General features: G+C 41.5%; 1 protein-coding gene across 1 annotated transcript in view; it reads right to left on the bottom strand.

Moving 5' to 3' along the window:
- LOC149081548 (dual serine/threonine and tyrosine protein kinase-like) overlaps positions 1-15772 on the bottom strand; it is a 59860-nt gene that overhangs the window by 4009 nt on the left and 40079 nt on the right. Inside the window, exons 2-15 of the mRNA XM_089238488.1 lie at positions 7650-7843; positions 7401-7529; positions 7049-7252; positions 6011-6402; positions 4247-4545; positions 3390-3545; positions 2967-3076; positions 2791-2853; positions 2464-2694; positions 2257-2332; positions 1208-1364; positions 937-1093; positions 740-823; positions 375-624 (exon numbers count right to left, since the gene is read on the bottom strand). Coding sequence (XP_089094614.1) covers positions 375-624; positions 740-823; positions 937-1093; positions 1208-1364; positions 2257-2332; positions 2464-2694; positions 2791-2853; positions 2967-3076; positions 3390-3545; positions 4247-4545; positions 6011-6402; positions 7049-7252; positions 7401-7529; positions 7650-7843 — 2502 coding nt within the window. The remainder of the gene's footprint in view (positions 1-374; positions 625-739; positions 824-936; positions 1094-1207; positions 1365-2256; positions 2333-2463; positions 2695-2790; positions 2854-2966; positions 3077-3389; positions 3546-4246; positions 4546-6010; positions 6403-7048; positions 7253-7400; positions 7530-7649; positions 7844-15772) is intronic.

The following is a 15772-nucleotide window of genomic DNA, read 5'->3' as shown; positions in this document are numbered from 1 at the left end:
TGTCCTTTAATGGATAGTAAAAGACGTTGAAGCTAGTGAACGTGATTCAAAAACGTGTCCGCTGACGGGGAGTGTTTATCATGCGTGAAGGAGTTCCACTATACTCAGTAATCCTTTACGTCAGCGGTTCTCAACTGGTGCTCCGTGTGCACCTTCCAGGGGCTCCGCGGTGACTCGAGGAAAATAAAATGAATCAGTAGATTTGATAGATAAGTAAATAAGAGAGGCCTACAAGGTCTGCCATAAAAATTATGCACAAAAAGGACTCCGAGTTAAACAGGGCTCCGCCATAGAAATTATGTACTGAAAAGGGCTCCGCGAGTCAAAAAACGCTGCTTTACGTTAATCCTATGATATCGCTAAAGTTTACAAACCTCTTTTGATCAGGGCAAAGAGATCCTCCCTGTGAGAACACTGCTCGTAGACGTATGGTAACCTCGGCTGTCCGGAACATATGTACCAGAAGAGGATTCCGAAAGCGTAGATGTCGACGCTCGCATCGTAATGCCCAGTCAAGAGTTCTGGTGCCATCAAGATCGGCGTTCCCACCACGCTGCCGGACATCATCGCTTCAGCTTTGCAGAAACCGAGATCTGATATCTTTGCCCTGTTATCTTTGTCAAGCTGTTTGAGAAAAAGATAGACCAGATTTACATTTTTTGAATAATTCTGAAACCGGAGAGTTTTTTGCAATTTCAAGCAAGTTGAAATATCGTTTATATGCGTATGCAGTGCTTACCAAAACATTGTGTAGCTTGACATCTCGGTGTACCAAACCTTGACTGTGCAGGAACCTGATACCTTGTATGACATCCAAAGCAACCTGGAAAAAAATCGTCCGAAATGTTGAACACATTGATCTGCATGTTATCGGCGTTTCATCGAAAATGTATCATGAAATGGAAATGTCTACTACTGTGACCGTTCTGTTTTTACCTGTAGCCTGGGTATCCATGCCAAACCATTCCACAGTGCCGAGTATAAGTCTCTTTCCATACGGTCCATGATCAGGAACACCCTGGGTTTTCTGTCGTGTTTGTAATCTATGACGGTGCCCCTGAGCTGCACAATCCTTTCGTGTTCTGGTAAGTTCCTGTAAAGACATATGAATTGAGTGCCATCGAAATTCCGTATTTTCATGGAAAAAAACTCTGCATTCTATAATTCATATACGAACTTACAATTTGAAACAAGATTCATCAAATACCTGTGGTAAAAGAACTCCATCGCCAGGCTATACCAGTGTTTGTCGGACGGTAAACAGACTGTTTTGATGGCCAAGTGGTTGTAACCTGCCCAAGATTTACAGGAGTAAACAACCCCGTAATGTCCTCTACCGAGTTCTTGTCCCAATGTTGGCATGCCTATTGGATTCAAATAAAAGAAATGGGGGAAGCTCGTGTCAATTACCTTGAATGCAAAGCCTTGTTAATGATTTTTAAATTACTCTTGGATAGAACGAATTAGAAATTTAAAAAGGGTCATTTGACACATACGGTGTCAATTCAAATGGGAGCAACAGTCAGAGCTCATTTGGCAAACATTAATATTACCCATTGGGGGAAATGAGTTTTGTCCAGTTTGAGATGCAAAGTTGTGGACATTAGATTTTGATGACTGGCTACGATCTGTAGAAGAGGAAAGAAAATCTTGCAGGCCTTAACCCAGATAAATATTCATGAAGACAATTTCCCCCAAGATCAGTGTTTCCCAAAGTGGGCGATGGAATGGTCCAGGGGGCGATAGAAGTTACGGGCATGACATAGGATCCTATGGGTTCACTTGAGTTGGGGGCGATGAGAGAAAAAAATTCTGGAGAAAGGGGCGATGGAAGGTTTGGGAAACGATGCCCTAAATGGTGACGCAGAGAGATGTCACACTCATATTTTTCTGTTCACACAGAGTATAAACGACTAGATAAGATGCAGAGATAAACTTTGGCTAGTTCAATTGTGAACGTTGGCGTACGCAAAGGAGGGTTTTGGGGGTTCTTATCTCCAAGCCGAGATTATAATGTTATTTTGCAGGAAAAAACTTAAACCCCCCGAGAAAATTCTGCGTACGCCTATGATTGGGAATGGCTATTTTTCTTATTCCCCACCACGCAAGATTCAAACAGACCTAACGTTTGGAGAGTAATTTTTGGCTGCCAAGCAGTTGTAAGGTAAAGTTTAAATACTGCCTAAGGGATAATTTCTTATTCAACGGAGCGTTGGTTTACAATGGCATGTGCAATTTTGCTGCCAGATTACTTACCATATTGAATCATGTCTTGAACAGAACAGCTCTCAAGGGACAACTTTGCGACTTTCGGTGCGTAAAGACATCTAACCTGCAAATTAGAGAGGAAAAAAAATATTCCAGTAAGAGTAGGGGAAAGACTACATCCAATTCACCGGAAAGCAAAATTCATGCATTGCAATAATGAAAGTAAGTATTTGACAGTGGGAATTTGGCTCTTACATTGCGACGTTCATTCTCCCTCTGTTCCAGTCGGTCGATGTGGATCTCTTCGAGCTGCGTCAGGGAAGCGACGAACCTCTCGTGCGAGACCCTGACTCTCTGTTGCAGCTGATGGCATATGGATCGAGCCAGGTTCGACTCGACCAGACTCTTGAGCATTCGACTAGCTACTTCTTTCTTCCAATCGACGTCGATGCGCGATGGAAGCTTCCAAGGCAGAAACTCCGCAAGCTGTGACGAGAAAATTGGTCACAATTAGATACTCTAATAGTTCTTTAATATTTAATTCATAAATTCAAAATTGGGAATATAAATGCCTATACAAACCTGTTTCATTTTCTGCATGAAGAACCAGAATAACGACGCGCTGTTTCTGAATGATATTTCCACCTGTAATGAAACGCATCACGTGTCAATGCAATTGTCATATGACTCTATATTTCATGTTAGAAAAGTTTTAGAAAATGACTAGATGACGTGTACATGAATGGACCGATTCTCACCTGATACGCTGCCGTGAGAATGTGCTTCAAGGCAGCGCTTGCTTGTTTGGCCTTGTCGTCACCGTCTGAACATGCTTGCTCTAAGCTTGTCAGGCATCGTTCCAGTGTTCCTGGAAGGACATGATTCTATATTTAATACTATTCCATGATCCTGTGTTAAAAAATAACCATTTTGCGCATTATGAGGAAAAAAGTTGGCAGCGGGACCGTTTAAACGCATAGGCCAACTGGGACCATAAGTTTCGAGAGAAATCATATACATTGTTAGAGAGGTACTTCCAGCTAGGCAGGGACCCAGGAACATCACTTTGCCTGAGGGCCTATTGGGAGGGGGGGGGGGAAGGTGAGGCGGTCGTGTCTTGAACGGGTTGTGTATTCACCCGAACACTTATATGTTAGAATGGGAAATGCAGTTCCACCTACCTGTGAAGTGTTCCTGTAGCCATTCGATGGAGATTGCTAACCGGCTCGAAACCGCCCTGTTGACGTGCTCGACCACCATGTCTCGTATCTCCTGCGTGCACATCCGTACTGATCTGCTCGTGACTGGCTCTTGGAAATGTGCGTCCATTATGACTTCTGTGAAAAACAAGAATCTAAATTAACAATCTCTTATCATTCTTCTGAATTATGGCATTTATTCCCACATTGTGCAAAATCAACGCTAGAATTTATCTCTACTGTAATGATATCAGTCTCAGAATGAGTTAGGACAACCTTTGGGAACATGGTATTTTATTTTTTAGTTAGTGAAATTTGTATTGAAATCCACGGGGATCCAATCTCCAAGACATCCACAAAAATTTCCTCTACTGTATTTGCGAGAGCTAGGACATCCAGACATTCATGAGAAATTTCTACACCACTGCATTTGGGAGAAAAAGGACAACCACGGGGGATGGGGGGGGGAGATTTCCTATGCGTATTTGCAAGAGCTAAGACATCCACGGGGATTTCCTCTATCGTATTTGTTAGAAGTAGGGCATCATCCACAGGTACTTCTATCGTACTTGCGAGAACTAAGACATCCAAGGTGGAATTCTTTCATCATATTTGCGAAAGCTAGGACATCCACGGAGATTGCCTTCTAACGTTTACACGAGTCCTAGGACATCATGTTTGAGCGAGCTAAGGCATAAACGGGGAAATTTCTCTATCGTATTTGTGAGACCTAGGACATCTACTGGGGTTATATCTATCGTATTTGCGAGAGAGTGTCTTATAAGGAGTCTTCTGAAGCCCCTACACCCCAGTGAAGGGTGTTTAAAAAAAAAACTCACCTTGGAACTGGTATTCGGCAGCTTTGGTTAGAACCTCATCCCTGACATCGACAATCGTCTGACTAATGAGGTTCCTTATCTCCATCTGCTTGTTGTTCGTCAGGTCGAGTAGAGACCTGTAGAGGCATTCCTCCCTCTGCCTCGCGTAATGTATCCTCTTCGGAGTGATCATGATCTCCCTCGAAAGCTCGAACGCTGCCAGGATGAAGTTGTGGAGACTTCTCGTGTGGGTCTCTTGCAACAGCATCGCGGCCAGCAGCAGTTTGGACTGTAGGACGTGGCTGATGAACAGCAGGAGGCTGCAAGAGGAAAAAAAGAAGAGTAAAATAACTATAAAGCCCGTTATCATCCTACCAGACTATGTGTTGACAAATGCTTGAAGAGATCAGAATGAGATCAACTATAAGAATTAAATCAAGATGTTGAAAGATCATTAAGATTGTTGGAAGAACAATCAGCACGAGGAAACAATGGAAACGATTTAAACTGAGCTGATTTTGGGCAATTTGTTTTCCTTTACAATGTATGCTTGACCTCCACAAATTAGGGCTGAAAGGGTTTTCGCCAATAGCGTTGGTTATTAATGTTTTTTACTTTAAAGAAATGAATCAAAGTTGCTGATTATTCTTCTCTCGGCGGTAAGGCATACTCACCATTCCCACATTATTCCGCCTAAGGTTGCAAACGTGTTGAAATAAGGAAGACCATACGAATCTGGTCCCGTTTCAGAATCATATTTCAGGTTTCACACAACACTAATTATGTATATAATTGTATACATGCACAAGAAAATTTACAAATTTACATCAATCATCAAAAAGTCACCATATTAATGTAGTTACTTGTACGCAGTCAAGCAACAAAGCCATGCAATTTGAACAGCGTCTACCACTAGTTAGTATTTAAAACAAGCGATACATGCACAAATATCATTTACCTTTTTTTTTTGACTGTAATGTAAACACCTTTCTGTAAATTTTCACGCACCCAAATCGTGAAGGCAATGCAATCAATACCTGAGGCTGAAGATATAGCAATGAAAATCTTCGAAGTCACTTTAAATATTTTTTGTTTTGTTTAGCGTTTCGCTCGTTATTTCCGCTCTTAATTTCATTACTTTGAAATACAGGGTGTTCCATAAATTCGCAAATATTCTGGAAATTCATAGAATCGAAAAGGGATTGGTATATTTGAATGATTATTGGTGTATATATTGCAAACCATATGTAGGTGCCATATTGTACGCCCTGCATTCCATAGGTTTGCGATTTGCTTTCGTGCAGCACAAATGCTGGAAATATGCAAATCAGAGTTCGTATAAAATGCAGGATGTACGAATAACTGCTTTCTGACTTTTCCTGTCAATGGCACCTACATAAGGTTCTCATTATGAGGATAAAACACTATTGGTGAAGTTGTTTTACCTCAGCCAACTAATCACCTGCCAAAGCTTTACAACACAGAAAAGATTGGAGAAAGGTTCGAGTCCAATCACTCCAGCCGGATTTCCGTGCAGTGCCCTCTGTCGACAATTTTTTTTTTTTTTTGTGCAGAAAAAAACTCAAGGTCCATCGTGAGAGCAACTTTTTCGCAAACAGCATTCAATATGCCAATTTCTTTAATTTCCATGAATTTTCAAACTATTTACAAATTTATGGGACACCCTGTACGTTGGAAAAAAATGGCTGAAAAGGAAAACCCAGCGCTTATTCCTGAAGCACGAATTCCCGAAAAAGACGAAATAGTACGCAATGTAATGCTCACCTCTGCAAGAAATTGCAATCTTCGACTAGCTCGTTCCCGACGTGAAGGGATCCCTTATATTCGAGTTTGGTGCCGGGTTTCGGCAAGAACCCCAGCTCGCTGAGACATCGGTGCACGTCGCTGACTTGGTACTGCTCGGCCGCCTGGAACTCCGCGTAGTGGCGTATGAGCGCCAGTTGCTCTAGGTGGTGCCTCGAATAGCTGAAGTGCGACGAGCCCCTCGGACTCGACGTCTGTGACGATGGGGACGGTGGACACGATGGTGCTGATGCTGCCGCCCCCGCGTGCTGACCAGATTCCGTGAGATCTACCATGGAAGGGTGTCGGACGTTCACGAAGAAAACCGGCGAGTTCCTTGATAGATCTTGAAGTTCTTTGAGACTGGCGTCGTCCTGTTTCCAAAAGAGAAATCGGATTATGAGAACTGGGGCACGAACAAAGAATTGAAGGTAAAATACTGACGGAAAATTGACAGCCACGCAATTCACTGATGGGAAAATTCACCGACAACGGTTCGTTACCAATGACAGTGATTCAGCGAGTGAGCGGCCGAATGAGTTAGTAACCACATGAGTGATTGAGAGAGTAACTGTAGGAGTGAATGGGTGAGTGACCGAATGAGTTGGTGAATGAGTGAGTTGGTGAATGAGTTAGCGAATAAGCTACTGAGTGAATGAGCTAGTGGCTCAACCTCTTGGGGTAAATGGCTTATATCCCCTAAGGGACAGAGCCTGAGCCATGCCTGGCCTAAAAGTGAGTGAATGAGTTAGTGAATAAGCTACTGAGTGAATGAGTTAGCGAATGAGCTAGTGAGCGAATGAGTAACCACGTAAGTGACCGTTTGATTGAGTGACACTCTCTTTCGTGTTCATTTTCTCACTCACAAACTTCCTGGCTCATTTGATCAGTCCCTCACCAAGCCCGTCTCGAACAATCACTCACTCGCTGTGCCACTTTGTCGATGAAATTTGTCGGTGAATTTTCGACACATGGAAATACTGGTCAAGAATCGAATATCTGCGATTCCGATGGACTCACCCTTTCCGTAACGTTGTGACCAACAGCATAAATTAAGATAGGTATCACTCCCTCCGTGCACATTGCCAACTCCTTGCCGAACGGGAACGCTCTCCCACCGGATGAGAATATGACCTGAGCATTGTCATGCAGCAGAGGGTGTAGGAGGTTGACTTCGAGGATACCACTGTTCATCGCCTGGTCTTCCGGAGATTCGTCCTCTTTCTGATTCGAGGAGAAATTAAAAAGAACGTCGTTAGAATTTCCCAATGATAACAAACACTCACCATCGAGATCAATTAATGGCTGTACGAAAAAAAAACACAGGTTCACACCACAACGAATTCGTGTCTCTGCCTTCATGATATCTCACCTTGAGCTGTAAGTCATCTAAAGGAACTGTATGTGGTTTTTGTTCATTGAACTTGAGGTGGCTGATGATTTCGAAGTTGTTCTGGAGGACGAGTTTCGCCCTGGGTAATTTACCGTGCGTGAATCTGACCTGCGAAATGAGACATGACTATAATGTACTGGATGATATGATGGAATATAAGTAATCAACTTATAAAGATGAATACGAAGTGCACCTCATTTGTGCCCAAGAGGCACCACTAGTACTCACCATCCTCCACTGATGCAGGTCCTCCTCGTCCTCGTGAGGAACGACAGGCAGTATCTGTCTCCCCAGCAGGGCATTAACCACGCATGCCCTAGCCCAGCAAGAGCTGCCCAACACGACGAAGCCGATAGGCTGCTCGATGATGTTCCAAACTGTAGATTCGTCCTCTGGCGTCAAGCTGAATTTCGCGACTTGATCTACAGGACAAAAAAAGATTCAAATATAGCTTTTGGACACTTCTTTACTGACAATGATTTTTTTTTTTTTAACAGGTCGGTTTTATTTATGTAGGCCCAGTAAAAATCCCATCGAGAACCTAAAATTAGAGAATCTGTAGACCTCATATGGAAGTATTGCTACCGTTCCTTTACCGACAAGAATCAGATATACGTGGTGAGCCATAATTGGCCTTCCTGCACTTATGCCGGAACGCCGAATTACACGTAAAAAGATCGATTAATCTAGAACAGTGTTTCTCTGAACCCAGGGACCAGCAAAAAGTCTGAAACAGATTGACTGCTTATTACTTATATCCCCGTATTACGATACTTAGTCTGTCAATTTGTTTGACTTTTTGCTGGTCCAAACAAAATTAAAGGAATGCCCCGATTTTTACACTTTATTACGTCAGCGTCACCTATCGGATGTTTCAGTTATTTTTTTTCCTGTCTTAAAAAAATTCCCGTGACCAAGCGATGTTAACCCTGCACACCGTTTTATATCGGTTATTTTTTCGGTTTTTATGAATTTTCAAAGTTTCTGCGGACTTTTTGCCCACTCTGTATTAACGATTTGAAACAAAATTTCGTCTCTGGATAGAATTCCCAAAAAAAAAACCCCCCCGCGAAAACACCAGTCAGGGTGGCATGAATCGAGCTCAAACAGAAATTCTAAATTAGTTATAAAATACGATAGAAGATGGCGCTGTTGCCGAGTTTACAACAAACACCACTGAATTTTTATCAACTTCGTAACTAATTTTGAAATTATGTCCGAAAATTTCAAGTATTTTCCAAGCAACAAATGCAGCAGACGGTGCATTTCTATCGATTAACGTTCATTTTCCGAACGGGTTCCGGCAATTTAAGGACACTATGTTGCTTCATGTTCGTTCATTCAGCTTCATGTTTCGATAATGTGCCATTATCCAACTGAAAATAATTTCCGACAGCTCTGATGTTGACATTTCCTCATGGAGGATACGCAAATTGGACTTCCGATGAGAGCTTCTATTGGTCAACGATAACAATCCAGTAAAAAATACGCGTACATTTCGAAGGGTTGAAGAACCAGGTTCGATTCCCATCTACGTTACGATGTCCAAGAATCGATTAAAAAGAAAGCTAGAACAAACGCTGTCATGTCATGTAGTTATCAGATAAGTGAGATCTGACCACAATCCTCTTACACGAAGCCAAAACAGAAAATGATAATTATTAATCCACGGCTCATCGTTATCACCGTGTTTATGCCGTCATCAACGAGGTAAAAATTATTAACTGCGTAGTGATACTATGGCCATTACGTAAGACACAAATGGCTGACACACGGCAGAGGTTGTAAGTCCAGCTACTATTTTGATAACCGCACTTGACCCTCTGGAAATGTTTCATTCCGTCCTGTCATGAACAGGAGAAAAAAAAAATCTACATCGCGGTATTACGCAACATACTTTACCCTTCTTCAGTCTCGTATTGCAGTTTGGACGCTGAAGATATAGTATCGATAGCGATTTCAGGGGTCGTTCACAATTCTCAACAGTTGTTACAAACCATATCCATGTTCAGGGAAACGTTTTCCCCGTGAGATATATTCTAATCCACATCAGATTTGCACCAGCTGTACTTCCTTGCCATTGCCAATTTTCGAGAACTTTCCACATTAACTGGAAATTTTTGAAAATTTTTTATTGGCAGTTGTTAAGCACATTCAGCTGTAACTGGAAATTTTTAATCAATTTCAGTGAAATCTGGCAATTTTTGAACACTTCCCGCGATCACTGGCAATTTTTTAAGCGATTTTCTAGCACCTTTTGCGATTACTGGCAATTTTCAAGCACTTTTAGCGATAACTGAAAAATTTTTCAGAAATTTTAGCGATATCTGCCAGTTTTTAAGTAATGAAAATTCAGAATAACTGCTGCTGAAATAATTGATGAAAATTCCGATTAAATGAAAGAAATTGTTACTGTAAGTGCGTGGGACCGGGCGTGGTGCCACCACGCCGCGGGACATGGGTTGAGCCAGGAGCATATAAGCGAGATCAACCTTTGGAGAGGGCACAAGGAGGAGGAGAGGGGCACAAAAATTTTTTGTTGCTACCCTTCAAAAAGCATTTAAATTAACAGAAATGAGTTAAAAAAGCATATAGAAAGGCGTTTTCCATAATATTTTAGTTTTTTCACTGATATTTCAATTTTTTTTTTCTAATTTTCCGTTGCTTTGGAAAAGGGGGGGGGGGCTTCGTACGCCTTTGGGTTGAGCATATGCATGTCGTACATCCTCCAAGTGAGAATCTGTATCACCAAAATTCCGATTCCGAAATGAGTCTACGGTCCCTTGAATTGTTTGGGGAATAATTAATTACATATACAAGGAGATATGGAACTGTGCCATTTTTATCTAATGGCAATTATTTAACTGATTATTAAAATGATTACTTTTTTTTTTTTTGCATTTTAAATGCGAATATTGAACCCTCGGGACAGAGGCGATGAGAGGCATGCATCTATCTTCCATGACAAGAATGTTTAGCAAGATATCGAATCAATGACATCACACACAAATCATGTAATTCAATAAATACACGGAAATGACGTGTGAAAAAAAGGGTTGTCGACCGACAATGGCTTTTTTTCCTTTTTATCGAAGGGAAAGGGGGTTAAGTGAGATATATCGCGAATTCTTTTAAATCCATCCCAGGGCTACACGTGGGCAAGAGCAGCCCGAGTAATTTCGAGGGCCACTTATTAGCCCCGACCTCCTATATTTTGCGGGAGAGGGAAATCGGCAACCAACACACACTTCATACATGTGGGGACGTTCAAGTATTAAGTCAGCAAAATTTTTGCCGTTTTTTACCCTCCCCCCCCCCCCCCTGTCAGCAAATGTCTGCAAAATTGACCCCCTCCCGCCCCCCGCTGGAAAAATTGTTAGCACTGGCCCCCTACCTCCTAACGCATATTGGTGAAATCAGAAACGTACGCGGGAGGGGGCATATGGGGGCACGTGGGCCCCCTCCCCCCCCAGACGAAGAAATTTTTTTAATGCAAAAAAAAAAAAATCAAAATTTCAAAAGAAAATACCTTTATATGTTATTATAATGAATTTCTGTTAATTTCAATGCTATTTGAAGGGTAAGAACTCAAAATTTCTCTTAAGAAATTCATTGCGACCCGCCATATAAGCCATATATGGTAAACCCTTGACCTGCAGACCAAACGTGGCCCTGAAGGTTACCTTATGTGGCTTGCCCTAAAACCTGATTTTGTAAAAATGAGCTAAGTGGCACATTTACAAATCGCTTAAATGACCCGTGGCACATTTTCTGATCACTGAAGGTGGCCTCAAAGATCACTTAAGTAACCCGACCCAGTTCCAGAACACTTAAACGAGCCGTGGTACATTTCGCGATCCCTTGAGTGACATGTGGCACAGGTTTAGAGCACTTAAGCGGCTCTACATCACTCAAGTTACCAGCGGAACATTCCCAGATTACTTAAGTGATCTGTGGCATTATTACGGATCACTTGAATGATACGTGACAGTTCCAGAGCACTTGAAGGATCCGTGAAACATTTAGAGATCACTAAAGTGGCTGTGTAGGGGAATTATCAATAGGGAAAATTTTAGTTCAGGTGCCCAATAACTATCGGAAAGGGGTTTTTTTTTCCGTTTTTGGCGAACCGAATAAGATGCCATTTAAGAACATTTCATATCTTCATAAGGGGAGGTTGATGACGTAAGCATCATTCAACCCCCCCTCCCTCCTTGTCATCAAAAGTCAGCAAATCGGAACCCCCCCCCCCCCTCCATCGATGCTGACGTAATACTTGAATGACCCCCTTATAAAGTATACAGGAATGCTGAAAAATATTCATATAATAATGCTAAAACCAATTAAAATTGGGACCTAATGAAGGAAATTGTATGAGGGCTAATGAGAAAATTCAAAATCGATGAACCGAAAATAAGAAAAAAATAATTGAATAGATAATTCCATAATTCATGAAAATCGAGAATAAATGAAAGAAATAATTCTCAGCACCCATCAAAATTCAGAGTAAATGGAAGAAATAATCCCAGGAATTAAAAGAAATTCAGAATAAATGAAATTTTTATTGTAAGTGCAGGGCTGCCCCCCCCCCCCCCGAAAACGCAGTGTCCGCTCGCGACGGCACCTGTAGCATACATACATACCCTAAAGCAGCGTCGCGGCGAGATGGAGATATTGATTTTTGAGCCTATTTACGCTTTGGAGTGGTTCTTTTATGTGGGAAAATATCTACGAAACTAATCTGGGGAACCGCACAAGAACCATGAGGAGACAAGGGAGCCGCAAAAGTTTTGAGAAACACTGCCCTAAGGGCAACTCTGATCCATCCTCGGGATCGAATCTAAATGCCGCATTGGAATCGTTCTGTCCACATTATAGGAGGATACCTTTACTAACAGAATTTCTAATTCACGCGCCTCTTTTTCATCTGGAATCTCGACACGATCTCCATGATATGTGCGTAACTCGGGCTAAAAAAAAACAACGAAGTGCAATGAACTGAAAAAAAAACCGTCGCATTTGAAATGTATCTCTCATTACGGCAGTGGGATCCGGATCAGAGCGGTTCTTGTTTTGTTTCTTTTCCCTTCTGGACTTTGGAACTTATCTCTCATATACCTGGCCATAAGCCCGGTAAATAATTCTCTGGAGGGCGAGGGAAGAAGGATGTTCCAAGCCTTTTTTAAAATGTGAAGGGAAAATAATTTTATTATACACCATCCCAATCACGTTTCCATGTTACCGTCACCTCGTAAATCCAGACCGAGAAAGAGCACCATTGAATAGTAATTATCAAAAAAACATCTTTTTTTCTCTGTGAATAGCTTGGCATATTACTTCTCTCGAAGATCGTTTTTGTATATTACATCATTGACCTCGCTGGTCGATTTCAAAAGAAACGCTGCGATGACCGAAAGTATTTGGCCATTCATTACAAGCGCGGATCTCCTTCAAGAACCTAGGACCGCAATGAAAAAAAAAATGTTCCCCCCCATCCATGACGAGTGGATGAAAATATTGTTCTTGTCGGTGTGATATCTGTACCGGAATCCATGGCGAAATCTATGGGACATTGTCATAATTATACCTTAAAATACGGGACATATGGTCATCGTATCTTTAGTTCCGGATCCACGCCTGATTTGCTCCACTTTAATTCACTGTGAAGTGATTTTTCGACGGGAATTCTCCATTTGATGGATCGTGACTATCTACAGGACATGCTTGAAGTCAACTGACCACATTTGGTCTTCCAGCAAGATAACTAAAGCGTTATCTCAGGCCAAAGTCGTCGATAAGATACCACGATAACAGCGATATAAGCCATTGATTTAGCATGGTATTGCCCTTGGGCTCTTCTTGGGGTTTTTTCTTTGTGATGGTAATTATGTCCGCGATCCCAGCAACGATTATTCGAAAGAAAATAAAGTTCCGTCAAATACCGGATCGGTCTGGATCGACGAGGAAGGAGGTCGGGTTCTCGCCAATCGGGAAATCAATAACTGACCTTTGTCCAAAGAAAAAAGATCGAGATTAAGTATATTTCTCTGTGTCCATTTCCTTCTTGGCTTCATTACCGATAACATTTCTTCTAGGAAAATAATCACCGGCCATTTTTGTTTACGTCCAGTTCAAAACCCCGATTGTGTGTTGTGAACGAAAAAAAATCGCAACATAAGAATAGATTTTTCAAACGATTAATCGATACTACTTGTACGAACCGATCAAAGTTTCATGATTCCATCATCTGTTCGGTGACATCGTGTGATTATCTGTGTCCTCATTTACTACTGCAGCGGGGTTTTTTTACTAGATATTTGACATTATGTATTTAGATTTAGAGTGTCTGATAGATTGGCAAAATTGTTTTTCGATCGCAAAATCTGTTTTGGAGTTACATGACAATCGCGAAAATTCATCTTGGAATCCAAGGTTGAGATCGTTTGTCCACGTACAAGAAAATTGAAATTGATTGTTTAAGAATTGTAGGTTAGAATCCATATAAAACTTGTTATGGCTCGCAAAATTAAAAAGGAATCCCCCGCCAAAAGTGTTGTCGCTCGCAAAATCTGTAACTGAATCCATGCCGAGATTTTTGTTGCTCCAGTTATCTAAAGTGGAATCCATTGCAAGATTTTTACAGCTGCAGAAACCTACAACGGAATCCATGCCGAAATGTTTGATAATCGAAAAATCTATAACGCGGTATCTGCAACAAAATGTTTATAGCTCGCGAAATCTATCAGAATTCATGATAAATTTTCTATTGCTCGATAAATCTATAACGGAATTCATGCCAATATTTTTATTATAGCTCGCCATTTCCATAACGGAATCCGTGCCAAAATCCTTTAGCTCGCTAAATCTATATCGGAATCCATAGCAAAATATTTATACGTCGAAAAACCAACAACGGAACACATGCCAAAATGTTTAGAGCTCGACAAAACTATAACGGAATTCAATTAAAAATTTTTATTGCAAAATCTGATAGAATTCATAATTTTTTTTTTATTGCTCGATAAACCTATAAGGAAATTCCGCGCCAAAATACTTATTACTCGCCATTTCTATAACGGAATCTGTGCCAAAATTTTTGTTGCTCGCAAAATCTATATCTAAACCCATGACAAATTATGTATTGCTCGATAAATCTATAAGAGAATCCATAGCGAAATGGTGATTTGCTCGTAAAATCTGTATCGAATCTATTTCCAAAATAGCAAATATTAAGCCCGTCTATTTAGGGTTTTGGAGCCCTTCCAGCCGTAGTAGCGTGTGTTAAAAGATGAATGTTCACCGGTGATACTTCAGACGAATACTAATGTCTGAGAAACAGAAAAGAAAACGAATAGTTTTTTTCTGAATCGGTGAAGGAAGCAAGTGTCACGCTGAGCCACACCTGAAGATTCAGAGGGTGGGAAGACCCAACACAAGCCAGAAAGAGCATGTACCGGAATCTGATTTTGCGAACAAAGTAACCCGATACAGGATCAGAGACTATTATTGGATGTCATCCGCCGCATGTATGGGAAAAACCGGTAGATATAAATCGCTACAACTGCCATCACTTGAAGTGCCATAAATAATGTGCGCAGTTCGCGCTTTTGTGAACGGGAGGTAAAATAAAAGGACACGCCAATTGTGCGGACGTGATGCACATCCTTGAACAAGATCCGTCCATCATCGAAATTTGGCAGATGACTGACTTCTTTGTTTCAAAGATACCGAGTGTATCTGATGTTCGGCTCCTGTGGAATTCATTCGATTTATATATGTATACGTTGCTGTCAAAGCCGGAAATTGGCCAATTTGCGATGGGGCCGGCTATTTCGCGAATTAGGCAATTTCGTTAAATATTGACCCGGTCAGTTCGCGAAGTGGCCGGTGATCCCTGGCCAAAGTCCGATAACAAAATTATTTTATTATATATTTATTTCACTTTTTTTTCTCTCGTCACACGACGACAGCTTTGGCTAGGGATCTCCGGCCACTTCACGAATGGCCGGCCAAAGTCAAAATCATTTCTGCAATTCGGACTTTGGCCAATTCGTGAAATGGCCACACTTCGGGCTTTGGCAGTAACATACAATATAAGTCTTGGTGTATTTAACGTGATTCAAGCCATTATTTTTTTTTAGTTGACTCATGTTGGTTGTTTATTGGGGCACTGAGCTGTAGACCAAGGGTGCTCAACCTTCAGTAGACTGCAGGTCACTTCATTGGTTTGAGACGTAACGCGTGACCATTTGAGTTACCTGGAACTGCACCGCAGGTCACTTACGTGATTCCAAATGTGCCGCGGGCCGCTTAAATGATCCAGAACTCTGCCACGGGTAACATTAAGCGAT

The sequence above is a fragment of the Pholcus phalangioides genome, unplaced genomic scaffold (assembly GCF_987345545.1).
Source record: "Pholcus phalangioides strain wild (caught in Gottingen) unplaced genomic scaffold, Ppha-v1.0 ptg000010l_1, whole genome shotgun sequence".
In the NCBI taxonomy this organism is placed as follows: Eukaryota; Metazoa; Arthropoda; class Arachnida; order Araneae; family Pholcidae; genus Pholcus; species Pholcus phalangioides.
Note: the sequence above shows the minus strand (reverse complement) of the source record. Positions and strands in the feature narration are given on the sequence as shown.